This window comes from Hemiscyllium ocellatum, chromosome 48 (genome assembly GCF_020745735.1).
Source record: "Hemiscyllium ocellatum isolate sHemOce1 chromosome 48, sHemOce1.pat.X.cur, whole genome shotgun sequence".
Taxonomy (NCBI): Eukaryota; Metazoa; Chordata; class Chondrichthyes; order Orectolobiformes; family Hemiscylliidae; genus Hemiscyllium; species Hemiscyllium ocellatum.
Window position 1 is genome coordinate 16,651,750 of NC_083448.1, and position 26,406 is coordinate 16,678,155.

General features: G+C 48.6%; 1 protein-coding gene across 1 annotated transcript in view; it reads right to left on the reverse strand.

The window, feature by feature from the left end:
* Window positions 1-26,406, reverse strand: part of LOC132837029 (anthrax toxin receptor 1-like) — a 129,376-nt gene that overhangs the window by 85,839 nt on the left and 17,131 nt on the right. The window contains exons 2-8 of the mRNA XM_060856679.1: window positions 20,432-20,503; window positions 20,213-20,284; window positions 18,555-18,636; window positions 17,394-17,427; window positions 16,580-16,659; window positions 11,696-11,764; window positions 3,488-3,568 (exon numbers count right to left, since the gene is read on the reverse strand). Of these exons, the coding sequence (XP_060712662.1) occupies window positions 3,488-3,568; window positions 11,696-11,764; window positions 16,580-16,659; window positions 17,394-17,427; window positions 18,555-18,636; window positions 20,213-20,284; window positions 20,432-20,503 (490 nt within the window). The remainder of the gene's footprint in view (window positions 1-3,487; window positions 3,569-11,695; window positions 11,765-16,579; window positions 16,660-17,393; window positions 17,428-18,554; window positions 18,637-20,212; window positions 20,285-20,431; window positions 20,504-26,406) is intronic.

Consider the following 26,406-nt stretch of genomic DNA (forward strand, 5'->3'; position numbering starts at 1 on the left):
TGTGACACAGAATGTCCTGGGGGTCACCCACACCCTGTGACACAGAATGACCTGGGGGTCACCCACTCCCTGTGACACAGAATGTCCTGGGGGTCACCCACACCCTGTGACACAGAATGACCTGGGGGTCACTCACACCCTGTGACACAGAATGAGCTGGGGGTCACCCACTCCCTGTGACACAGAATGAGCTGGGGGTCACCCACACCCTGTGACACAGAATGAGCTGGGGGTCACCCACTCCCTGTGACACAGAATGACCTGGGGGTCACCCACACCCTGTGACACAGAATGAGCTGGGGGTCACCCACTCCCTGTGACACAGAATGAGCTGGGGGTCACCCACTCCCTGTGACACAGAATGTCCTGGGGGTCACCCACACCCTGTGACACAGAATGTCCTGGGGGTCACCCACACCCTGTGACACAGAATGACCTGGGGGTCACCCACACCCTGTGACACAGAATGTCCTGGGGGTCACCCACACCCTGTGACACAGAATGACCTGGGGGTCACCCACACCCTGTGACACAGAATGAGCTGGGGGTCACTCACTCCCTGTGACACAGAATGAGCTGGGGGTCACCCACACCCTGTGACACAGAATGAGCTGGGGGTCACTCACTCCCTGTGACACAGAATGAGCTGGGGGTCACCCACACCCTGTGACACAGAATGAGCTGGGGGTCACCCACACCCTGTGACACAGAATGAGCTGGGGGTCACTCACTCCCTGTGACACAGAATGAGCTGGGGGTCACCCACACCCTGTGACACAGAATGAGCTGGGGGTCACTCACACCTTGTGACACAGAATGTCCTGGGGGTCACCCACACCCTGTGACACAGAATGAGCTGGGGGTCACCCACACCCTGTGACACAGAATGTCCTGGGGGTCACTCACACCCTGTGACACAGAATGTCCTGGGGGTCACCCACACCCTGTGACACAGAATGACCTGGGGTCACTCACTCCCTGTGACACAGAATGAGCTGGAGGTCACCCACACCCTGTGACACAGAATGAGCTGGGGGTCACTCACACCCTGTGACACAGAATGACCTGGGGGTCACCCACACCCTGTGACACAGAATGACCTGGGGGTCACCCACACCCTGTGACACAGAATGTCCTGGGGGTCACCCACACCCTGTGACACAGAATGAGCTGGGGGTCACCCACACCCTGTGACACAGAATGTCCTGGGGGTCACCCACACCCTGTGACACAGAATGAGCTGGGGGTCACCCACACCCTGTGACACAGAATGTCCTGGGGGTCACCCACACCCTGTGACACAGAATGACCTGGGGTCACTCACTCCCTGTGACACAGAATGAGCTGGGGGTCACCCACACCCTGTGACACAGAATGAGCTGGGGTCACCCACATGCTGTGACACAGAATGAGGTGGGGGTCACCCACACCCTGTGACACAGAATGTCCTGGGGGTCACTCACACCCTGTGACACAGAATGTCCTGGGGGTCACCCACTCCCTGTGACACAGAATGTCCTGGGGGTCACCCACACCCTGTGACACAGAATGAGCTGGGGGTCACCCACACCCTGTGACACAGAATGTCCTGGGGGTCACCCACACCCTGTGACACAGAATGAGCTGGGGTCACCCACACCCTGTGACACAGAATGTCCTGGGGGTCACTCACACCCTGTGACACAGAATGTCCTGGGGGTCACCCACACCCTGTGACACAGAATGAGCTGGGGGTCACCCACACCCTGTGACACAGAATGAGCTGGGGGTCACCCACTCCCTGTGACACAGAATGTCCTGGGGGTCACCCACACCCTGTGACACAGAATGAGCTGGGGGTCACCCACACCCTGTGACACAGAATGTCCTGGGGGTCACTCACACCCTGTGACACAGAATGTCCTGGGGGTCACCCACAACCTGTGACACAGAATGAGCTGGGGGTCACCCACACCCTGTGACACAGAATGAGCTGGGGGTCACCCACACCCTGTGACACAGAATGTCCTGGGGTCACTCACACCCTGTGACACAGAATGTCCTGGGGGTCACCCACACCCTGTGACACAGAATGAGCTGGGGGTCACCCACACCCTGTGACACAGAATGTCCTGGGGTCACCCACACCCTGTGACACAGAATGAGCTGGGGGTCACCCACACCCTGTGACACAGAATGTCCTGGGGTCACCCACACCCTGTGACACAGAATGAGCTGGGGGTCACCCACACCCTGTGACACAGAATGAGCTGGGGGTCACCCACACCCTGTGATATAGACTGACCGTTCGAGATGATCATTACAGACCACAATAAGTAGGCTTGTGCATAATGAGCGTGCAGCAGGATCTGTCTGCTCTCTCAGTTTCTGGTGAGAACGATGTGGAATTTCTCACTGTTTTAAGTTGCCTTGCCTGAGCACACAGTGCTCCTTCTAGAATATGAAACTCCACTTTCTTGTCACGCTGAGTTGGAAAGCAGTGACCCTGTTGAGGCCACCTCCACAGCGGGGGTGACAGTCCTGTCAACAGCTCACTGTTTTCCCCTCAGCTCACTGTCTGCTTGGAAACTCTCTCCATCTCCCAGTCAGACTCCAGCTCCCAATGGAGAGAGACCCCAGGTCTCCCCCTGTGAGTTACAGACTCTGTTCCTCACCCTGATCAAATCATGGGGGCAACAAGGAGGCAGAGGAGAGTATGGGCCAATCAGATCAGCGATCAATTCACTATCTGGTGGGCTGAGTGGCCTACCAATGTCCCTGTGTCCTGTGGTCTCCCCTGGCCAGACACACACACACACATCTGTCTGAACAGTGCCTGGCTCACTCCTGGTTCAGCCTGATCACTATGTGCTGTGATCCCTGGTTATTTTGTACATCATTGTGTGTCATTGTCTTTTTATATCGTATCCAGTTCACTTTGATCACCTCTTCTCCTTCTCACCTCCTCTGGTGCTACAGTCATTGATGTTGTCGTTTGCAAAGCCATTGCTGGGTCCCCTCAGCACCACCAACAAGTCTGACAGTGTGCAGTGTGTCAGAGCAGCACTCACTTTCTCTCAGGGTAACAGAAGCTGGGACGCTGCCAAGTCATTTAACAGAGAAAAAAAAACCCCCAAATTGCTGCTGCATAATCGCTGTCAGCACACCAATCAGGGAAAAATGACGACGGAATCCAATCTGGGATAAAGCCGGAGCGTGTCCGAGGAATTGAGAGCAGAAGTGTTTTCTGATTAGGTACAGATGCTGCAAAATAAGTGTCAGCTTCCTTATTGTCCTGCGATGACCCCCGTCCCCCCATCCTACCCACACCCCCACAATCAGCTTCAAACCCTCAGGTCCCGAAGCCTTCTCCTCTGCTGCTAACTTTCCCCAGGCAGCTTTCCTTTTGCTGAGCTGGGGGGAGGGAGGGGAGGGGGGAGCTGTTCATAGTTAATGGGAAGCAGCTGCCTGGAAGTCCCTGCACTGGGTAGCCACGTACACCACTCACCGAGTCGATGATGCCTTGGAGAGCCTCAAAGCCGTCATTTACCGGGAAAACGTGGTCTTTACTATCTGCAATTCGAGCCAGCTGCAACCAGGGAAGGGGGCAGGAAGGTCAAAGGGACAGTGGGGGCAATTAGGGTTGGGGTAAGAGGTCAAAGAAGGGGAGACAAACAAATGATTGTCATCATTATTTCCCAATTATTAAATACATTTCAAAACATCAATATTAAATATCTCCTCATCATTGTATCACGTTTATCATTCAATAAAATAAGGATGACATGGTGACTCAGTGGTTAGCACCGCTGCCTCACAACATTAGGGCCCCAGGTTCAATTCCAGCCTCGGGCAACTGTCTGTGTGGAGTTTGCACATTCTCCCCCTGTCTGCGTGGGTTTCCTCCCACAATCCAAAGGTGTGCAGGTTGGGGTGGATTGGCCATGGGAAATTACCCATAGCGTCCAGGGATCTGCTTGGTTAGCCATGGGAAATGCAGGGTTACAGGGAGAGGGTGGGTGATGGGCCGAATGGCCTCCTTCCACACTGTCGGGATTCGATGAAATATTTCACAAAGAACTGCAGTTTGTTCGGTATCACCAAGCCCTTTATCTGAGGCTGACGTTGAGGTGCTAGGGTGTGCCAGCTGTGAAAGGAATCCCAGTTCAATCCCATACTTGCTATTTCTCAGCAGGTTCACAGGATAGCTCAGCAACCCCACAAACAGATTCCCAGTTCCATGCCTCTCCCTTTGGGCTGCACAAAGGTTTTATGTTGTGCTTTCGATCTGACAAGCTCAGGCAAGCAGTGAGGATGGCAAAACGATGTTTCCAACACCACACACCGAGTCTCGGGAATATCATCCGTGTTGTCCTGTGAGAATAGGTTGGACTGGGATTGGGCTGAACTTGTTCCCACGGGGGTTTCCGACAGAGTAGTGGGTGACCTGATCAGAGTGCGTGTGATCCTGAGATGTCTGCACACACAGGAAATCGACACCATGTTTCCCCATGTGTCTTCATTCATTCATGGATCATGGGGCACACTGGCTGGGTCCAGCATTTATTACCCTGTCCCTAGTTGCCCCTTGAGAAGGTGGGGTTGAGCTGCCTTCTTGAACCGCTGCAGTCCATGTGCTGTGGGCTGACCCACAATGCCCTGAGGGAGGGAATTCCAGGATTCTGACCCAGTGACAGTGAAGGAATGGTGATATATTTCCAAGTCTGGATGGTGAATGGCTTGGAGGGGAATTAGTAGGGAGTGGTGTTCCCGTGTATCTGCTGTACTTGTCCTTCTCGATGGAAGTGGTCAGGGTTTGGAAGGTGTTGTCTCAGGATCTTGGGTGAATTTCTGCGGTGCATCTTGTAGGTGGTACACACTGTTGCTATCTGTAGGTCAGTCGAGAATTAGGAGGCATGGTTTAATAAATTTGGGATTGCCCTTACAGGACAGAGATGAGGAGATTGTTTTTTTTCTCCCTCTGCAACTCTGGACTCTCTGCCTCCAAAGGGAGTGCAGGCAGGGCCATTGTATAGTTTTAAGACTGAATTCAAAAGTATCTGATGAGGCAGGGAGTCAGAGCAAATTAGATAGGAATCTGGAATTCAAAACCCAAACAGACTAGGCCAGGTTTAATTGAACAGCCCATGAGGTTCTAGGGGTTTGCCGTCTGCTTCTATTCAGTTTGGTTTTTCATGGACCAGGCCAGACCCCCCTCAAAACATTATAAAACCCGAATTTGGTATTTTTTTTCGGCAGGTGTAAAGTGGATATTCCAGGAGCGATGCAGTTGACCCAACCACCCAGCTTTAAACAACCCAGAATTTATTTTCACACTACGGTTCAAACATGAACAAAAGAAAACTCAATTCAGACTAACTTAACTTCTTTGAAGTCCCAACTGATTCTATCACAACTTAACAAAGGTGTTCCAATCCCCGCAACATCCCTTGGCAAACGGTAAATTCAAACACAGATTCTTACAGACCGGAGGGATTTCAGAGAGAAAGCTCAGGCAAGAAGCATCTGCTGAAGCATGGAACCTCTTTTCACTGGAGCTGCTTCTCTAGCTCCCCAGTTTTCTGATTGTTTGTTAAAACTGAACCAAACTAGATTTTTCAAAACCTGAACCGAGAGAACTGACCACTCCCCTCTCATTGTTCAAAGTAACAATTTCTAGAAAAATCATCACCTCTGCCTTTACAACCCTTTTTGAAAAACACCAACAACACAACCCTGTTAAAGGGCAGCATCACTACAGAGAGAAAGGTTCTGTCGAGTCTTTGACGGGATTGTGTGTTTTGACCCCAAACTGCGTGTACTAGCCCACTGCAGTCCACAGCAATGTGCCTCTCTCCTCTTACTGCAACTCTCTCTTGAACAGGCAGTCAACATGGTCTTGGAAAACAGCAGGTCACATCCCACAAATGTCATGGACTCCTTGGATAAGGTGACCCAGGCAGTGGATGAGGGTAGTGCTGCAGATGTTGTTCATATAGACTTTCAGAAAACATTTGATCCGGTCCACACAGCAGGTTGGGTAGCAAAGTGGAAATGGTTGGGATTCATGGGTCCTTGCTCGTACTGGATTGGAAGTTGGCTAAAAGGTAGGGAACAAAGGATTGGTATGGTTGGGCATTTCAGAGATGGGAGACTAGCTGGAAGTGGTGATCCTCAGGGATCAACGTTGAAACCCTGATTTTTTTCGGCTTTATGTCAACAACTTGGGAGATGGGTATTGAGGGCAAAATCGCGAATATTTCAGCTCACACCAAGCTTGGGAGAAGAGTGAACTGTGAGGATGGTGCTGACATTGACATGTTAACCAAATGGGCAGCTGCCTGTCAGGGAAATGTGAGGGAATGTATTCTGGGGGAAGGAACATGGACAGACAGTATAGGCTCAATGGTACAACTCTGTGGGCAGGACAGGAGCACAGGGAGCTCAGGTTTCACATGCATGATTTGCTGAAGGTGGCCAGGCAAGCTGAAACAGTTGGGAAGAAGGTTGGTAGGATCCCGGGGTTTATAAATAGAGGCATAGAGTGTAAAAGCAAAGAAAGTAACACTGCATCTCTCCCAATCCTTGTGTTCACTTCTGAGCACCTTATATAAGGAAGGATGCTCCCTCATTTTTAATCAGTGATTCCTCTTTCAACATTCTCCCACAAAAGGAAACATCCTCCCAACACCAATCTCTTAACACCCCCCTCAAAATTTTATCTGTTTCAACCAAATCGCCCCTAACTCTTTTAAACTCCAAGGTTCGTGCGAATATTTGTAACTCGGGTGCTCGTTGTTGTGGTTCTGTTTGCCGAGCTGGAAGTTTTTGTTGCAAACATTTCATCCCCTGGCTAGGCAACATCATCAGTGCTCTGGAGCCTCCTGCGAAGCGCTTCTTTGATGTTTCTTCCGGTATTTATAGTGGTCTGTTCTTGCCGCTTCCGGGTGTCAGTTTCAGCTGTCTGCTGTAGTGGTTGGTATATTGGGTCCAGGTCGATGTGTTTGTTGATGGAGTTTGTGGATGAATGCCATGCCTCTAGGAATTCCCTGGCTGTTCTCTGTCTGGCTTGCCCTATGATAGTAGTGTTTTCCCAGTCGCATTCATGTTGCTTGTTGTCTGAGTGTGTGGCTACTAGGGATAGCTGGTTTCGTGGCTAGTTGATGTTCATGTATGTTTTTAAACTCTGATGGATATCAGCCTGTCTGATTTCTCCTCATCCCAAGCTGATAGAGCTTCTCTGAATGACACCCTCAACAGAGAACCAATCTGTTTGGTGGATTCTATCGTTGAACCTCATTGGCCAATTCACTGCAGCCAGCCCTGTTGCCATGCCCACACGACTGCCATTTCACAGGTTTTAAAGAAAAGTCTGGGACCCATTCCTCTGACCCTCAAACCCAAGGTAAAATTCAATCATCTTGTGATTACTGCTACCTCGGGATGCTTTCACTGTGAGGTCATGAATTAATCCCATCTCATCCCAGATCTATCCACTCAGCTCCAGAACATGCTCTTATTGAAAACTGTCCCAAAACATTCCAGAAATTCCTCCTCATCATCTGTTCATCTGTCCACGTCTGATCTTTCTTGCCTATGTACTGATGGAAGCCTGCCATGATTATTTCTGAACCAAGCTACAATGATTTTGACTCCACCCTACTGAACAGTTACTGTTCAGGGGTCTGTCCGACACTCCTGCAGGTGACTCTGTGCCACAATCGAACTGTTTCCACAGGCTGGTTTCCTGAACTGAGATCATTCTTCCTTCTGGGGCTAGCACTAATGAACAGAGCCACCCCTCCACCATTTCCCTCTCCTTCTGAAATGTCCCACACCTTTCAATCTGCAGTTCCTCATCCCTGTCACCCTGCAGCCATGTCTCTGTCTTAGCTCCTGGATCATTCTTATTCCTTAGATTTTCACTTGCGGCTCATCTAATCTGTTGCAAATGTCACAAATCACACGCCATCAGGTTTTCAACCAACTGGTGTATTTGAAATCATATACTTTCTGAGCACGGCCATGCTCCAAAGCTTTGTAATTTCAGATCACCCTTGGTGTGGTGTGACTTCTGACTTTCTCCACCCCAGTCCAACACCAACCATCTCAAATGCCATGTTTATTCAGACACAGCAGTCTTTGTTTCATCCTGTGATTCATCAAGTATCCTCTTGTCTTATCTTGTGATTGGTATTCCTGCCCCCTGATTGAAAGGAAAATTTAATGTTATGAAGTGAAAAGTTACATTGTCCAAAGGAGAGTCAGGCTGTCATGTTTTCGCATGTTTGATGTTGAGCTAATCGGTGTGGAAGCAACTCACACGGACCGTTCCAGGGATGAGAAACTCCAGCGAAGAGGATAGATTGAAGAGGTTGGGAATGTTCTCCTGGGAGAGGGGAAGGCTGAGAGAGAGCTGATTGTGGTTTTCACAGTCCGGAGCAGGCTGGACAGAGTAAACAGGGAGAGACCGTTCCCACTTGGAAAAGGAACAAGAACGGGAGGGGAATGGATTTAAAGTGAGGTGGAACCGAAGTGAGGGTGATGGGTGATACTCACACCCTTTCCCACCCAGTGAGTAGTTAGGGTGTGGAGGGCACTGTCTGGAAGTGGGCTGGAGGCAGCTTCAGTGCAGACATTCAAGAGGGACATGGGGTGGGTATTTGAGGTAGAGGTGGGCTGTAGGGAGATGGGGTGAAGGGAAGACATTGGTGCTAGGGAATAGAACTGGTGCACATACACATTGGGCCGAATGGCCTCATTCTGCAGTGTTACAATCCCGTGATCCAGTCAGCTGCTCAGAATGAGAAGAGTTCCTGTCCTCCAGGCAGAAAGAGCCGATGGAGAGCAATGAGCTATCTGAGGGTGTAACTCTGCGCTATGGAGCAGCAAGTCATCCTCGTCTTTGGTTGTGCCAAAGAATGGAGGCTGCAGCTTCTCAAAAGCACCGACCTCGGCCGTCAAGCCCTGGAACATTAGGACTCATGCTACTCCTGAGTGACTGGATTGAAGCACCCAACCTTACCGCAGACCCCTCCCAGGTTAACAGACCCTCTCCTCAGCCGCGGTCAGGGCTAGAATCAGCAGTGGCTGTTTCTGAATGTTAAAGGCATCAAAGGTCAGGGGTCAGGAAGGGGAAGGGGCTGAGGTTGAAGATCTGGCAGCGCAGGTATGATGGGCTGAATGGCCTACTCCTATTAATTCCCATGTTGGAAGCTGGTACTTTACTAGTCAATGGGATAGTAAGGGGAGTCCATCCTAAACAATCTTCTCCAATACACAAAATATGACATGTTTTTATTCACTCATGGGATGAGGGCCAGCATGTATTGCCCATCCCTAATGGCCCAGAGGGCAGTTAAGAGGCAACGACCTTGCTGTGGGTCTGGAGTCACATGTAGGCCAGACCAGGGAAGGGTGGCAGTTTCCTTCTCAAAAGGACATGAGTGAACCAGATGGGGTTTTCCAACATTGACAATGGTCATGATAAGACCCTTCATTCCAGATTTTTTATTGAATTGAAATTCCACCACCTGCCATAGCTGGCTCCCTAGAACATGGCCCGTGTCTCTGGATTAACAGTCCTGTGACAATACCATGAAGCCATCACATCCCCTATATGTTCCCACATGGAGCAGACAGCAGTGTCTCTGTCTTTGCACACTGAGTGAAGCTATGCTGAGTCATGGAGTCATAGAGCTGGACAGCACAGAAACAGACCCTTTGGTCCAATTCGTCCATGCTGACCAGATAGCCAAATGTAGTCCCACCTGCCAGCACCCGGCCCATGTCCCTGTAAACCCTTCCTATTCATATCCCCATCCAAATGCCTTTTAAATGTTGCAATTGTACCAGCCTCCACCACTTCCTCTGGCAGCTCATTCCATACACGTACCACCCTCTGTGTGAAAAAGTTGCCCCTTAGGTCTCTTTTATATCTTTCCCCTCTCACCCTAAACCTATGCCCTCTAGTTCTGGACTCCCCCACCCCCGGGAAAAGGCTTGGTCTATTTACCCTATCCATGCCCCTCATGGTTTTATAAACCCCGATAAGCCTCCGACGCTCCGGGGAAAACAGCCAGCTCAAACTGGAAGCACGGTGGGCTTTTAATCCACACGACTAGAGACAGGGATCACGTCTGATTTATAAGTTATCCTGGAAAGCGCCGGAAAGTGCCGCTGGGACACAACCTCCTGTGAAGGGGCAGTGGGTGAAAAGCCAGGGAAAGGTGGACAAAGCAGGAGAGTGGGGGAGAGGAGAAGGGGTGTGAACAGATTGAGTGACAGGCACCCCATCCCCCATCCACTCGCCAGGGCCACGTGGAACCATTTCTCCAAAGATCCCAAATCTGTGTTTGTTCAGTCGGGGAGTTTTCACTGGAGCCCCACGTTTGAAAGCTGGCCAAGTTTCAATTCCTTGAATTCAAGGAATCCTTGGAATGCCTGCTTCGATTTCCCATCTGCTTTGTGAATCAGACCTTTTGGATTTTTTTTGGAGTAGAAGCGCAGGTCAGCGGCTGAGCTGCCAATCTGCATTCCCATCAATACATGGGATCATTGGTTAGCTTAAAAACACCAGGTTCGTAACAGATACCATGCAGGAATGTGGAACTCTGGGAAGGGTGAACAAAGTTGAGCAAGGGTCTAATGTTGGACTGGGTTTTTGTCCGAACACAAGGCAGGGGAATGGCCAGTGTCACAGTCTGTGTGTGCACAGCACTCACTAACGCCAGCTACCTCAATAGGACAACACTGCCCTCCCATCTGCCCACCTGTAAAACCACTTGGTGCATCTGAGAGGGATGATCTCACTGAAGAGATTGTTTCCAATTCAAGCGAAAGAGCATACTCCAAGCCAGTGTTGAATGGGACAAATTATGAGGTGGTTATGGATGGAATGTCTCTCCATCAAAGTGGCAAAGCTGATACCGCGAAGGGGAAGAAGGGCCAGGATTATAAACCAAAGATCTTCAACCATTGTGACAGTGTCCCAGTCACACAGAAGCTCCAATCTAGGGTCTTCTTACCCTCTGGTGAAAGGTAAAGCCACCCCAGGTATAATCTCTTCCAACCCCTTTCATCAGGTAGAAGACACAAAAGCTTAAACACACATACTATCAGGTTCCAAAACAGCTCCTGCTGTTATTAGGATACTGAATGGATCTACCAAAATTTTCAAGTCATGTTGACCTCGCTCTCTGTACACCTACACTGCAACTGTAACACTCTGTTCTCTTACCCTCAAGCACTCCGTAAGGTATGATCTGTCTGTACTGCACACAAAACAAAACTTTTCACTGTACTCAGGTAAATGTAAGAATAATAAATCTTATCACAGTCTTACCACATCATAGGGTTACTGTCTCATGAGTGTGTATGTGTGTGTGTATGTGTGTGTGAGAGAGAGACAGAGAGAAAGAGAGAGAGTGGGGCCAGGCAATGACTGCTGGGGTAGGATTTGAGGGTTACCATCGCCTCAGGTGAGTGCAGAGAAGGAAGGGGAAAGTCTGACATGGTCACCTCACCTCAGTTGGACCACACTGTTCAGAACAGGACCTACGCTGTTGGCATCAGTCAATGACCAGCCAGCCAATCGAGTGAGCTGAGGAACCCCTGCAACCCCCACCAAGCCTCTGTGTTTTTCTCTCTCTCTCTCTCTGCTTGCTGTCCACATGCGACAGTCCACATCGCTGGCATGGAAACATTGCTCACCCACCTGGGTTTCATTGAAGTCTTTGACACCAACGCAGTAGACCGTTGCTCCTAGACTTCGTGAACGGTCTGCCTGAGGAAGAAAGAAAGGGGGCAGATGATGGGGATGGTTGAAATGGAACTGGTATGTCAGCAGGTGACCAGTTTGACACAGAGCCAGGAGCAATCATGCTGAATTTATAACATGGTTGTTCTCCCCAGCTAAAGGCCAGAATAGTCAGGCATCATTCAATTAACCCTGTCAGTATTCACCACCACCCTTCGCTGAGGTAGGGCAAACAGTGTTCCCCAAGCAAAGACAGAAAAGGGCTGGAAAAGCTCAGCAAGTCTGGCAGCATCTGTGGAGAGAAATCACAGTTAACGTTTCAGGTCCTGTTACCCTTCCTCGGAACTGCCTCCAGCCCAGTTCTGACAGTCACTAGACCTGAAAGGTTAACTCTGAATTCTCTCCACAGATGCTGCCAGACTTGCTGAGTTTTTCCAGCCCTTTTCTGTCTTTGTTTCTGATCTCCACCATCATTTCCTCCAGTTCTTAATCTCATGTTCCTCAAACCCTAGGTTTTCTGATTCCGAATTTGGAAATAAATGCACAGCAGAAACCTTGGGGTGGGTTAGGTCAATAATACGGTTGATTAAACAAAAGTTGGGGCAGGGTGGCTCGGTGGTTAGCACTGCTGCCTCACAGCACTAGGGATCCGGGTTCGATTCCAGCCTAGGGTGACTGACTGTGTGGAGTTTTCACTTTCTCCCCGTGTCTGCGTGGGTTTCCTCCGGGTGCTCCAGTTTCCTCCCACAATCCAAAGATGTGCAGGCTCAGTCAGGTGAATTAGCCATGCGAAATTGTCCATCATGTTCAGCGATGTGTCGGTTAGTTGCATTAGTCAAGGGTAAATATAGGGTCTGCGTGGGTTACCCTTTGGAGGGTCGTTGTAGGCTTGGGCCAAAGGGCCTGTTTCCACACTGTAGGGAATCTGTGCTTGGTTAGTCCACAGACAGGAAAATGGGGAAGGAGAGCAGTCTGGTGAGGAATGATGAGCTGTCGTTAATCCAGAGGTATCAGTAATGAGTTGCAACTTCCAGAGGTCAATGTCCTCTCCCAGCCTCCTGAGTCAGCCCAACCTAATCATTTTCCTTCCTCTCAGGCCGAACATGGGCTGGTTGGAGACAGAAATGGGGAGCCTGAGGTAGACTGCCAGCTCATTTGGAGTCTTGCTTTTGCTGAACACCAATCCACCTCGCTTTCAGCCATTTGACAACATCAGGCTTTTCAGGTCACAGTGGTGCAGTGGCAGTGTCCCTACCTCTGAAGCAGGATGCCTTGTTCACGTCCTATCTGTTCCAGAGGAGAATCACAACATCTCTGACCAGGATGACTAAAATGACCAAACAGAAGTCAGTAGGTTTGGCAACATCTAAAAGAAGGAGACAGAGTTAACATTTCCAGTCTGGTTACTCTCCATCAGGAAGGGCTGAGATTCACATCTCCCAGCCTCTGCTGATCTTTGTTTGATGTTGTTGATGAAAGTTCCTGCAGCTTTCACTCCCTGATTTAAAGTTCCAATGCAGGGTGACCTGGTCCATTTGAACAGAATGGCTCAGTGGTTCCCTTTGTCCAGACGGAGTTGGAAGCAGAGGACCCGTCATTTCTCTCAGCTTCAGCTCCAATATCAATCCAATGTGAGGGGGTTTAGAAACTTCTAGAAATAGGATCAGCCTTGGCTGCTTCATGGACCCAGTCAGAGACAGAAAGGACGGCAGATGCTGGAATCCAAGGTAGACAGGCAGGAGGCTGGAAGAACTCAGCAAGCCTGGCAGCAGCAAGATGTGGAGAAGTCAATGTTTCAGGGTGGAACCCTTCTTCAGGACTGGGGCTGGGTGGAGGGGGAGCTGCAGATAAAGGGGGGGGGGGTTTGGGTGGAAAGAGGGGCGGAATGGTGAGGTAGTGATCAGTGAATACAGGTGCTGGGTACAACCTGAATGAGTTGCTATCATGTGACAAAGCTGTTCCTTTTACAAGGTCAGGTTGTCCTTGTTTTTTTCAGAAGGGTTGTAAATGCATTGATTACAAAATCTGGGTGTATAGACTTGAAGAAACTTTCAAGTTTTTAAAGAAACACTTGCACACTGAAAGGGGAGTGGCCAGTTCTCTCAGCTTAGCTTTTCTCTGGTTTGGTTTGGTTTTTAACATTCTGGATGTTTGGAGCTGCTGGGTCAGTTGTTAGTTGGAAATCTAGAAGGAACAGCTCCATGGAAGAAGGTGTTCTATGCTGTATCTCTCTGCCATCTCTCTCTCTCTCTCTCTCTCTCTCCTGTAAGACCCTGGGTTTGATGTTTCCTTTTGTGCCAAATGAATGGGGATTGTTGCAGGTATTTGGAACAGCATCATTAAGTTGGGATTATCTGTTGGGTTTTTGGATAGGTTAAGTTATTCTGTATTCTGTGGCCTGTAAATGAATTCTGTTTTGTTTTACACTAAGTGGTTGGGCCAGCTGTATCCCTCCTGGAATATCCACTTTACACTTGCTTAAAACAACTAGCAAGGTTAGAGTCTGGGCTATTTTCTTGCACCTCCTGATGTTACATGACTTGCTGTGTTCTTCCAGCCTCCTGCCTGTCTCCTTCACCAGCCTAGCCTCACAAATATTGCCTATTTTCAGATGAAGCAGGAAGTCAACAGGAGAGTATGGATGGGAAGACAGGTTTTATCTGGGAATTTTCTGCATATCTTGGGCAGCTTGATGTCAAGCCCATGAGTTGGTAAGCTTTCAAAACACCTTGGAATGATGCCTCCTGCTGAGTAGTCCTTGTCAATGCATCCTTCTCCTGTTGGAATTGTTTTCTCTTAGTGTCCCTAAAGCAGGATCTCTTCACATTGCAGCCTTTCCTCTCACTCATACATGACCAAAGGCTCTCAGAGCTGCTGCTCTGTCATTTCCCCTGACCACTCTTCCATCAGCTGTTCCTGAAGATTTGGAAATTGAAGTGTTGCAGGACAATCTCAGTATGGCAGGAGCGATGTTGTGCTTTGAGTCTGACGCCATGGTTACTAGGTGATCAGAGAGTGCTACTCTCACAATCCAAGGCAGCATCAATAACCTCCAGGTAATGTCCCAGTGAACGAGGCAGTACACAGCAAGATGAAAGATGTATTCTTACTTGTTCATGCATTTAGTGGACATCCCTATCTTCCCTTGTGCAGGTGAGGTTTCTTAATCTGAGAGAATCCACAAGATCCATAGTGTTATCAAAGAACTGAAGGAATGGCATTATATTTCCAAGTCAGGATGGTGAGGGGCTGGGAGGGGAACTTGCAGGGGGTGGTGTTCCCATGTATCTGCTGCCCCTTGTCCTTCTAGATGGAAGTGGTTGTGGGTTTGGAAGGTGCTGTCTGAGGGTCTTTGGTGAATTGTTGCAGTGTGTCTTGTAGATGGTACACACTGCAGCTACTGAGGGTCAGTGGCGGAGAGAGTGGATGGTGATGGATGTGGGGCCAATCAAATGGGCTGATTTGTTCCTGGATGGTGTCGAGCTTCTTGACTTGTGTTGGAGCTGCCCCCATCCAGGGGCAAGTAGGAAGCATTCCATCCCACTCCTGACTTGTGCCTTGTTGATGGTGGACAGGCTTTGGGGAGTCAGGAGGGGAGTTACTTGCTGCAGGATTCCTCCCCTCTGGGTCGTTGCTGCTGAAAACCCACTGGTCTTCTGACTCGCCCACTTCAGTTTCGAGACTGCATGGGATTGACACGGAGAATTGTAGGGAGAAATGGAAAGTGGGTGGCACAGTGGCACAGTGGTTAGCACTGCTGCCTCACAGCGCCTGAGACCTGGGTTCAATTCCCGCCTCAGGCGACGGACTGTGTGGAATTTGTACGTTCTCCCCGTGTCTGCGTGGGTTTCCTCCGGGTGCTCCGGTTTCCTCCCACAGTCACAAAGATGTGCAGGTCAGGTGAATTGGCCACGCTAAATTACCCGTAGTGTTAGGTAAGGGGTAAATGTAGGGGTATGGGTGGGTTGCGCTTCGGCGGGTCGGTGTGGACTTGTTGGGCCGAAGGGCCTGTTTCCACACTGTAATGTAATATGTAATAATATGTAATCAGGAGGGCTGATGGAAAGTGAGCCCACTCGTGACCACAGTTTGTGTTTGTGCAGGTACAATGAGGCTGACTCTGGAAATCCTTCAATGTACGGAGCACACCGAGAAGCCTGTGGATCTTGTTAAACCCTTGGAGCTGACCCACCATGAGACAGTTGCAAGCTGCTCATCACAACGGGGAAACTGGTTACCATGCAGAACGCAGTCACTGTATTCACAGAGGAATCAACAAATATTTCTTCGTAAATGACAGCTGAGCTGCAATGGGTCACAGCAGGATGAGAGCCCTTTGATTGTGATATTCTGCCAGGCCGCTTCTTCCCTGGACTGATCTAACCCACAGCCCTTGTTGGAACGTGCCAAGGCTCACCAAAGGCAGACTCCCCAGGAACTAGGGCTGGCTTCTCTATCAGTCACCTGGACAAAGTGGGATCCTCTTTGGAGGGTTGGTGTGGGCTGAATGGCCTCTGTCGTGCACACTGTCGTGATTCTAATGAAACAAGGGTTGCAGATCCTCAGGGACAGAATGAACTGAAGCTCAGGTGATGAGCCCCACCACTTACAGTCAACTACAGCAGCCAATCCTGGGCCAAAAATGATGATTTGAAAAGCCAAGTGCAACCCGTGTTGAGTGAATGTGTTTCCCACAGGTTTCGGGTGGCTTTGCAGTGCATTCATTGTCACACACACACTTGAAGCAAATGTTTCTGCATTTACAGGATGCTGTGATGCAGAGGGGAGGCCACATTGCATCACAGTTTTGCCAGTCAGTCGGATTTGATAGTGGGATCTTACCTCTCTTTCTGCATAGTAGAAGAGATTCTCCATGAGCTCACCGTCTGTCAGGGCAATGATGACACTGGCTGTCCGGTAACCTGCAACATGAAACAGCACTCGATTACTTCAGGAGAGCTTCCTCACTCCTCTCAAAGCGAACAACGCTGCGACAGCGACAATGTGGTGTTTTCCTGCCACCAGTGAGTGGTGAAAAAGACAATGGCCCATGGTGTCTGATATTGGAATGTGAGAGGTCATGCACCTCGACAGGAAGAAGTGACATCTCTGTTCTCTCTGAACACTGGAGAAAAGATGTGCAAACTTGCAGCAAGTGCTCAGCACCCAGCAGTTCACTTGCTCTCCCTGACTTGAAATAGTCAGGCAATGTGACGGTCAGCAGTGCTGTCCAATGATCCTCTCTGTTCACAGACAAACCAATAACATGCCCCTCCAGTATGCTCTGTCTGATTGATCTGTCTGCACATGGGGAGAAAGCAGATGGATGATGGCAGAGCAAGTCCGAAGGGCAGAATGGCCTACTCCTGCTGCTATTTATTTTTGTCCTGGAGAAAATGCTCCTTAGCATCTCCATTTCAATCCCAGGAGTAGGCTGCAGACATCTCCTTCTGTAGCTCGGTTCTGGGGTCACTGTTGCTGTGCAGTGCTTTGGCACAGTTTGCAATGTTGGAGGTGCCATATCAGTGCAGGTTGTTGTTGTGTGATGTGATTATTGGTGGTTAAGGAGCTGCAAACTGGCACACCAGTGGAGGCCAGTGTTTGGATCATTCAGATGCAGTGCAGTGATGGTGCCTGCAACAGTGATCTGACCTACCTTCAGCACTTGAGTAGTAAATCTGTTCACTGGCCTGCAAAAAATGAGAAGCAGTTAAAAGCTGGGACTCCCACACTCAGTCAAAGTCCGGAGATGTTGTTCTGCATGCTGTGTGACACTGAACCCTAAGCGATATGAAGACTAAAGTCACCCACATTTACTGTCCTATCTTTGTTCCATTATCATCATTAACTCCTGATTGACAGTAAATTAGTTCCACAAAACCACAAATCGTAAAAGCAACAAAAATACACATCCATGGGCAAAGCTCACATATCAGTGATATCTTTAACCATTTTAACCCACTCTTACTGAGCTCCACACTTTCATCATTCCTGGGGGATACTCAGGAACGGAACCCTTGCAGACACAGAGAGAAATAACTGTGTATCCTGTCCCCCCAAACAGCTCAGAACACACGGACAATTCCAACCCCTCCTTATTTCCCCGTTATTTCTCACATCCACCTGGATAGACGCTACATCTTCCAGTTCAAATTCAGCTACTTGCTCCATTTCAAACCATCACCACCCCTCTCTCCCTCCCTGTCCTCTCAAGAGGTCACATCGTCCTGAATATTTCATTCCCAGCCCCCTGTAGACCATGTCTCCATGGTAAATGTCAGATCAGACCCATGCATATGTGTATTCGAGGGTGAGAGAGAGAGAGTTTTAATCAGGAAGGGGGAATGATGGGTTATGGGGAAAAGGGGAGGAAAGGATCAGATCAGCCACAATCTCATAAATGGCAGTGTCCTCAGGAGTGGCCTATGCACATTCTGAGTTCCTCTGGTCAGAATGACCTAATGCTGCTGTTCAGACTCCAGGATGGGATCAGAGAGCAGAGGCTTGCCCTCAAAGCTGGATCAGATGGACCACAGTCCATATGGGACCTTAAGACAAGGTGTTTGGAACCTTGCTCTTCACAAACCCAAGCTCCTACATTGGATACATATCTGTGCAGAGACTACGCTGAGTTGGACTGATGTGCAGCAGTGACCGGGGTGGGGGAAGGGGTCAGTGTTTGCCCTCTATTCCCCTGGTTTTACTCATTCCCCCACACTGGTCCCCCTTTCCAAAACCAGCCTGGATGACTGACTGGGAACTTGGCTCACTCACTCACTCTCCCGCAATGCCCACAGCAGCTTTCCCAACAACGTACCCTCTCGAAGCCCTCATGCATGTAGGTGTCCCCACCAGGCTGCACCATCTGCAGCTCCTCTAGTCCTTTGCGAATTTGTTCCCTGGTGAAACAAAACAGAAACAAACACAGGGATTGAAAAGAGGTTCAGGGTTTGGCACCATTCCCATCACCTCGAGAGGAATGTTGGCCTTGAGGGATGGATTTCCATCGAGACTTTCTTTGGAGATTTTTAACCTGGCCTCCCAGGAGGTTACCCATGTCCTCGCTGCGATGATCTGGCCACAGCCTAACCTCCGATATGGCTGAAATTTATTTCTCCAACGTTTGAAGGGAATATGTTCAAAGGACAGCTAAACGATAAATATTCCCAAAGCATGGATTTTGGTGCAGTGCTCTCAAACCACAGTGAGGGTGCATTCATGAAGTAACACCAGGTCAAGCTCTGGGGTGGCACGGTGGCTCAGTGGCTAGCACTGCACCAGGGACCCCGGGTTCGATTCCACCACTGTGTGGAGTTTGCACATTCACCCCGCCACCCCGTGTACGTGTGGGTGTGCTCCAGTTTCCTCCCACAGGCCAAACACAAGCTGGTCAGGCTGGATTGGTCATGCCACATTGCTTCATAGTGCCCAAGGGTTGGTCTGGGTGGGATACTCTTCGGAGGGTCAATGTGGGCCCAATGAGCCAAATGGCCTGCCTCCACACTTCAGGGATCCAATGATTTCACTTGAAAAATATTAAATTTGAGCTTACGCAGTCCTGATCTTGCAGTTAAAAGGTGTTGAGTGTAAGAACTCAAACGTCAGGCAGAAGATCGAAAAGTTTGAAAATACAAGCTAACAGATTGAAGAGCAGCTTCTTCCACATTCCTGTCAGACTTATAAATGAACCTCTTGTACATTAACACTGATCTTTCCCTGCACCTTCTCTGTCGCTGGAACACTGCATTCTGCACCGTCTTCTGTTACCCTGATGTCTTTATTCAAAATACGATTTGTCAGGTTAGCATGAAAAAAACAATACTTTCCACTGTATCTCAATACATGGGACAATAATAAATGAAAATCTAAGCCCCGATCAAATAGACCCAGAGAGAATGCAAACAGTTGTGGACAAGAGCAGAAGTTGGAGCTGTGCAAATAAGGCGGTCACCCAGAAATTCAATGCAAACTCTTCAGCTACAGGATGGTGAGAATGTGCAACTTCTGATCATGGGACAATGTTCCAAGTGAATGGGGCACGTGGGATCGGTCAGCAAGCTCAACAAATGCGTGAGGGAGTAGGAACAGAGGAGTTCAGGCAGCAGACTTCCATGAGAAAATATGGTTGGAGGCACAAATCAAGCACAAACATTGACCTCCATTATCCACTCCCTCCCTTCAGCATTGATGTTCTGGAACAGCAGCAGGGTGGACTAGCTGCAGGATGCTCTGCAGAAAATCACCAAACGTTCTCAGACTCTCCAAAGGAAATTGGGTAATGTCACCCCAGGAAGCTGGATTCAATAAAGCACTCAACAATAAATTGCAGGGCTGGGAGTGGGCTGGGGAGGAGGAGGTGAGGAAGATAAAACTGGGGAGGTTTCTGAAGAGACAGCACAGAAACAGCAGGCTAAATGGTGTCCTTTGGGTAGTTCCCACATTCCTGCGGGGGGTCACTGGAAGCTTTTTACTCACCTGTCTTCAGTTAAGGTCATGAGTGTTGTCCCTCTGGTTGAGAAGACAATAAAAGACATTCTCAGCTGGGGGCTGGAAAAGAACAAAGAGGCCATTCATCTCTCTGTCTCTGCTGTCTCACTCTGAGGCAATGTGTGTGTGTGTGTGTGTGTGTGTGTGTGTGTGTGTGTGTGTGTGTGTGTGTGTGTGTGTGAGAGAGAGAAGGTGAGCATGTCTTACCTGATGAACTTGTGAGCTAAATGATCGACAAAGAAGAAAATTTCATTCCAGTGATGTTGAACACTCCCCGACCTGTAAGGACAGATTCAGATACACCCATTAGTCTTCCAGGCACATTCTTAAACTATTTCATTCTGTATTATCTTTTCTCTTTCAAGGACATTTGAAACTGGTCTGCGCAAAATTAACATTTGTCACGTCAAGCTTCGTCTGTCATCCATTAATCTTCTTTCCATTCAATGTCAAGTGATGGGATTAATTATCGAGGGGAAGACTGGATGTCATCTGGAAACACAGAAAGCAGGAACAGGAGCAGGCCATTCGGCCCCTTGCAGTATGCTCTGCCATTCAATGTGGTCTGATCCTCCACCCTCACTCCCCTGTTCCTGATTTAATCCCTTAGCCCTAAGACCCATACACATTCCCCATTGCAAATATTCTCAGTGGCAGAGATATCCACAGGCTTCCCACTCTCTTGGTGAAGACATTTCTCCTCAGCTCAGTCCAAAGCGGCCTACCCCATATCCTAAGACTGCGACCCCTGGTTCTGAGCTCCCTGCTCATCAGGTACCTCTCTCTGTGTTTCCCCTCTCTGATCCTGTTGGAATTTGACAGGTTTCCATCAGACTCCCCCACCATCCTTCTGAAATCCAGTGACCTTGGTTTGTAGAAACACCAATCCATTGGAACATCACTCTCCTGCCTGATTTAACCCTTCCCTGACCTGTTCCAGGGACATACCTACCAAGAAACATTTGGTCAAGTCCCACATGAAACCTGATCACTTTAGCTTCTGCAGTGGTGGTGGTGGTGGTGGTGGTGGTGAGAGGTGAAACACAGTCCTGGGTAAGAAAGTGGCTGAAGCAAGGCTAACAGTGGTGTACTGATGCACAGTATAATCGGACTGAGTCAACACAGCCTCATCATCGGGAGGTCATGGCACACAGATCTGTTTGAATTCTTTGAGGAGAAAGGGAGCAAGTTAGACAAAGGAGAGCCAGTGGGTGTGATCGACTTGGATTTCCAGAAGGCCTTGGACAAGGTGCTGAACAAGATCAGAGCCCACGGTGTTAGGGACAAGGTACTGGCGTGGATAGAGGATTGGCTGACTGGCAGAAGGCAGAGAGTGGGGAGAAAGGGGTCTTTCTCAGGAATGGCAGCCGGTGACTAGTGGAGTTCCACAGCGGGTCAGTGTTGGGACCACAGCTATTCACGTAATACATCAACAATCGGGACAAAGGAACTGAGAGCATTGATACTGAGTTTGCAGATGACACAAAGACAGGTAGAGGGACAGGGTAGTGTTAAGGAAACAGGGAGGCTGTGGAAGGATTTGGACAGGCTCAGAGAGTGCACAGAGATGTGTCAGATGGAATATAATGTGGGAAAGTGTGAGGTTATTCAGTTTGGTTGGAAGGATAGAGGCATAGACTCTTTTCAAACTGGGGAAAGGCTTCGTAAATCTGAAACACAAAGGGATTTTTGCCCCTGATAGTGTTTGCATGTCACTGAGAGGGGGACTTCACCACATTATGGCTGCATGCAGGAACATGTGATGTGAATTCTTGACCTTATCACACGTCCCCCTTTGCCTTGAGCCAAATGGCCAATTAGCTTTTATTGGTAACTTTCATGACTGACTGGTCCAGTCAATGGTATGGAGTGCAGCCACAGGCTCTTCAGTATCCATGACAACTCCGTCAACTGTTTTATCCCACATGGTGCCAACTATCTAGAGTGATGTTACAACACACAGTAACAACATACATTGACAATCACGTGGCTTCAATGTAATCAAACATCCCAAAGCATTCTTTGCTGGTCTGATCAAACACCAGCCACATTGAGGGAGGTGTCAGCACAGTGACCAGGAATTCAGACAGAGAGATACGTTGGAAGGGTCACCTCAGAGACAGAGAGGCAGCAAGAAATGGGAGAAATCTTCAGTGATGGGACACCATGAGACATCAGCTGGAAAACTGTGCAGACTTCTGGGCACCACAGCAGGAAGGGTGTGAACACACCGGGGAGAGCACAGGGTTCAGGTCCTGCTCCAAACACAGCAATTCCTGGAGAAATCACCTCGTCTCTGCACAGATGCTGCCAGACTGCTGTATTTCTCCAGCATGTTCACTTCTGGTCACAGGTTTCCCGGATCCACTGTTCCTGACAAGAAGCTTCAGTTATGGGGCTAGATCAGAAAGGTTGGTACTGTTCCCCATGGAGAGCAGAAGGCAGAGAGGAAATCTGATCAAACTTCACAAGAACACAAGAGGTGAGGACACAGCAGATGGCTGCACCCTGCTCCTCTTCCAAAATGGATGGAGAACCACAGCACATGGATTTGAAACCATTTACAAGGTGAGAAGCAACATTTTCAGACCGTGAGTGGTCAGGGTTTGGAATACACTGCCTCCAAGCAGTGATGGACTCAGGGACAATTGTGGCATTCGAAAGGGGGCTTTTCACTGACTCATTACGATGTTCACAGCAGTGGGGAGAAGGCAGGAAATTGTATGGTTAAAAACAAAACCCCAGAGAGTTACGGATGCTGAACACCAGATGCAAAAGCAGAAGCTGTAGGAAAACCCTCGCAGTTTTGGCAATGTTAACGTGTCAGGTCCAGTGACCCTTCCCCAGAATTGTGTCTGTCAAACTTCCCATGTGCTGAAAGTCAGCATTCTGTGAAAACATCAAAGGGGAACATTTGATTCAGCCCCACACAAGGTCAGTGACTGCAAAGGTTTCAGGAGGTCAATGGGGACAGTCTCAGGGTCAGCAAAAATCAGTTCCCAGGTCACAGATAGCTGGAGAGAGAGAGAGGGAGAGAGAGTGCTGGTTTCTTCCGGTCCTGTAGGAAAGAATAAGCCAAGAGCAGGGTAGTAATGTTCGAACAGACTCAAGAAGAAGGTCTCGGAATTAGCAAGCAGCTGGGATTGGGAGTCAGGAGTCTGAAGAAGTTGTGGGGAACTCAAAAGAAAGGGAAGGTTATTGATTCTGTGTTAGGGGAAGTCATAACATACTCAGAAGGAATCTGTGAGGATTATGCATCAGTGTGGCTGAGAGTGGGGTTTGAAATACCTATGAACAATATTTAGTTAATGCAACTGAGCAAGATTAAATCTCTGGGTAAATTCAGGGACACAACTGGTTTGCTGAAACTCACTGTCAGTTATGCTTGTTAATGACTACTGGAATACAGTTTCAGAGTCCAGGGGAATATTAATCCAGGACATGAGTGTCATTGCCTAGAATAGGGACAGGCATTGAGGCAGTCTGTGATAGAATGATTCTGGAGAGGGGGGCTTCAGGGTGACCTCAGCAAAGTGAAGAATTGTAATCCCTGGTGACCTTGAAGAAATGATGATGAGCCACATGGTCATTGAGGTTGTCATTAACTCTGTACGGTGCAGTGATTGCTGTCAGGTCTGTTATTCAGACTGACCAGATTCCGGGTGTTAAAGTAAGTGTTCTGATTATGTATTCGGGATTGCATTTCTAGCCCAATGCTGTGACAGTATGTTTTCCTGTTTGTTTAAAACTGCAGAACCTTGTGGCTTTATTTCCTTAGCGTGTTCCACGGAATATGGTTTTTCTTTACAAATCTGCAGGATGGGAGCAGACAACACTGAGCGAAGTACTCCAGAGAGAGAGCTGGGGTGGTTCCGATGGGCTGGGTCGTGGTATCTTTCTGCACCACTCATATTCTAATCTTATTTCAGAACAACGTTCGACAAGTATATTGATGGGAAATTCACTGAGGCAGGTTTTTCGATGCCAGGGTATCCAGAGCTTTGTAACATGCTTACTACAGTTAAAGAGCTGTGAGAGTTTAGTAAGAAAGTTGAAAAATCACACAACACCAGGTCACAATCTAACAGGTTTCTTTGGAAGCACTAGCTTTCAGAGCGCTGCTTCTTCATCAGGTAGTTAGTTGGGCAGGATCATAGGACACAGAACTTATAGTAAAAATTCCTGCCCGACCAGCTACCTGATAAAGAAGCAGCACTCTGAAAGCTAGTGCTTCCAAAGAAACCTGTCCAACTAGAACCACCCCAGTCCGACACCAGCTCCTCCACATCATTTCAGTAAAATTGAGGGTTACACTGATGACTACTTTCAGAACCAGCACTTTCACCCAGGAATGTAATGCAATCTGAGCAAAGCCAACTGCTCCTCACATTACTGATTGGCTTGTTAAAGAATATTTAAGACTAAGAAAGATGATTGGGTAACTGTGCAATGTTTGGGAGTTGGGGGTGGGGTGGGGAAGCAGGATGTGGTCTGATTTGAATTGAATTGAACTCAAGGGAAGTTATAACAGCTGGTCCAGTGAATTTGGTGGGTTGTGGGTTGCTCTGAGTGTGACTGGGGAGAGGGAAAAGAGTTGGGAAATGGGTGTTTTTGCTGAGTGAGCAAAGCTAATCTAAGAGTAGGTTGAGATTGAGGATGTTGAAGATTAGTATTAACCTAGACCAAAGCAGAAGTTGTATCCTATTCCAAGGGCAAGTGCAGTGATGTGGGGAGCAGAAAGTCACTGTGCACAACTAAAATTAAGCAATAAACAAGCAAACTTCAGAATGGAATGTGGTGCATTTGGAATATTTTTGAAGCAATTGTATATTGATTGTGAAGAGCTAACTTAGTGTTGCTCTCGGCCATAACCTGTGCAATTGATAAAACATGAAAACTGAGTTTTGGCCTTCTGAAGACAAGATCTGTAGTGGTTGTCAACATAATGAAACATTTCCAGAAAAGTGCATCTGAAAAGTGGAATTTGGTGCTAATTTGTTGAGGGAATCCCGTCTGAATAGCTCCCAGCTCTGAGACAGCCTGATCTGTTTGTACTGGCATAACCCATCAGCAGGGACCTAACATCTCCCCTTCAAAATGGGCTTCCTGCTCATTGTTGCTTCAGTGTGGGTCTGTTAACTTTGTCCCAAGTGAGTTTATGTGGGGCAGGGGTAGGTGAAGTACCCTTTTGCTCACCTTAGTTGAATCACTATATCACAATGAGGCTGAGAAGTTGTCAGGAAGGTCACTAGCGAGTGATTTTTGGGAGCTGAACCTGGAGGGTGGTTATGAAGGTGTCTGGCACCCTTGCCTTCATTGCTCAGAACTTGGACTATAGGAGTTGGGATTTTATCTTGCAGTTGGAGAGGATGATTAGATTCTGTTCAGTGTGGAAACAGGCCATTTGGCCCAACAAGTCCACACCGATCTTCTGAAGACCCATTCCCTATATTTACCCCTGACTAATGCACCTAACATTATGGGCAATTTAGTATGGTCAATCCACCCGAACCTACACATCTTTGGACTGTGGGAGGAAACCGGGGCACCCAGTGGAAAACCACGCAGACACAGGGAGAATATGTTCCACACAGACAGTTGCCCAAGGCTGGGATTGAACCCAGGTCCCTGGAGCTGTGAGGCAGTAGTGCTACCCACTGAGCCACCATGCCATGTTGGTGAGGCCTGTTCTGGAGTACTGAATGCAGTTCTAGTTTGCTCTGTTACAGAAGGGCTATTATTCCATTGGAGAGAGAGAGGTGGGATAGGCTGCAACTTTCTTCAGTGGAGCATCAGAGGCTGAGGGGTAACCTCAAAGAGGTTTATAAAATCATGAGAGGGATAGATGAGCTGAAGAGCAATGATCTTTGCCTAAGGTGGGGAATTTCAAGATGAGGGAGCATATTTTTAAGGAGAAAGAGACTTTTTTTTAAAAACAACACGAGGGGCAATGTTTTATTTTTTATCCAGTGGTTTGTGTGTGGAATGAACTTCCTGAGGAAGTGGTGAATGTGGATACAGTTACAACATTTTCAAACGCATTTGGATAAGGACATGAACAGGAAAGGTTTGGAGGGATATGGGCCAGGAGCAGGCAGGTGGGAATCATTTGGGAATGTGGTCAACATGGACTAGTTGGTCCAGAGTGTTTCCATGTTTTATGATTCTATGTAGGTCACCTC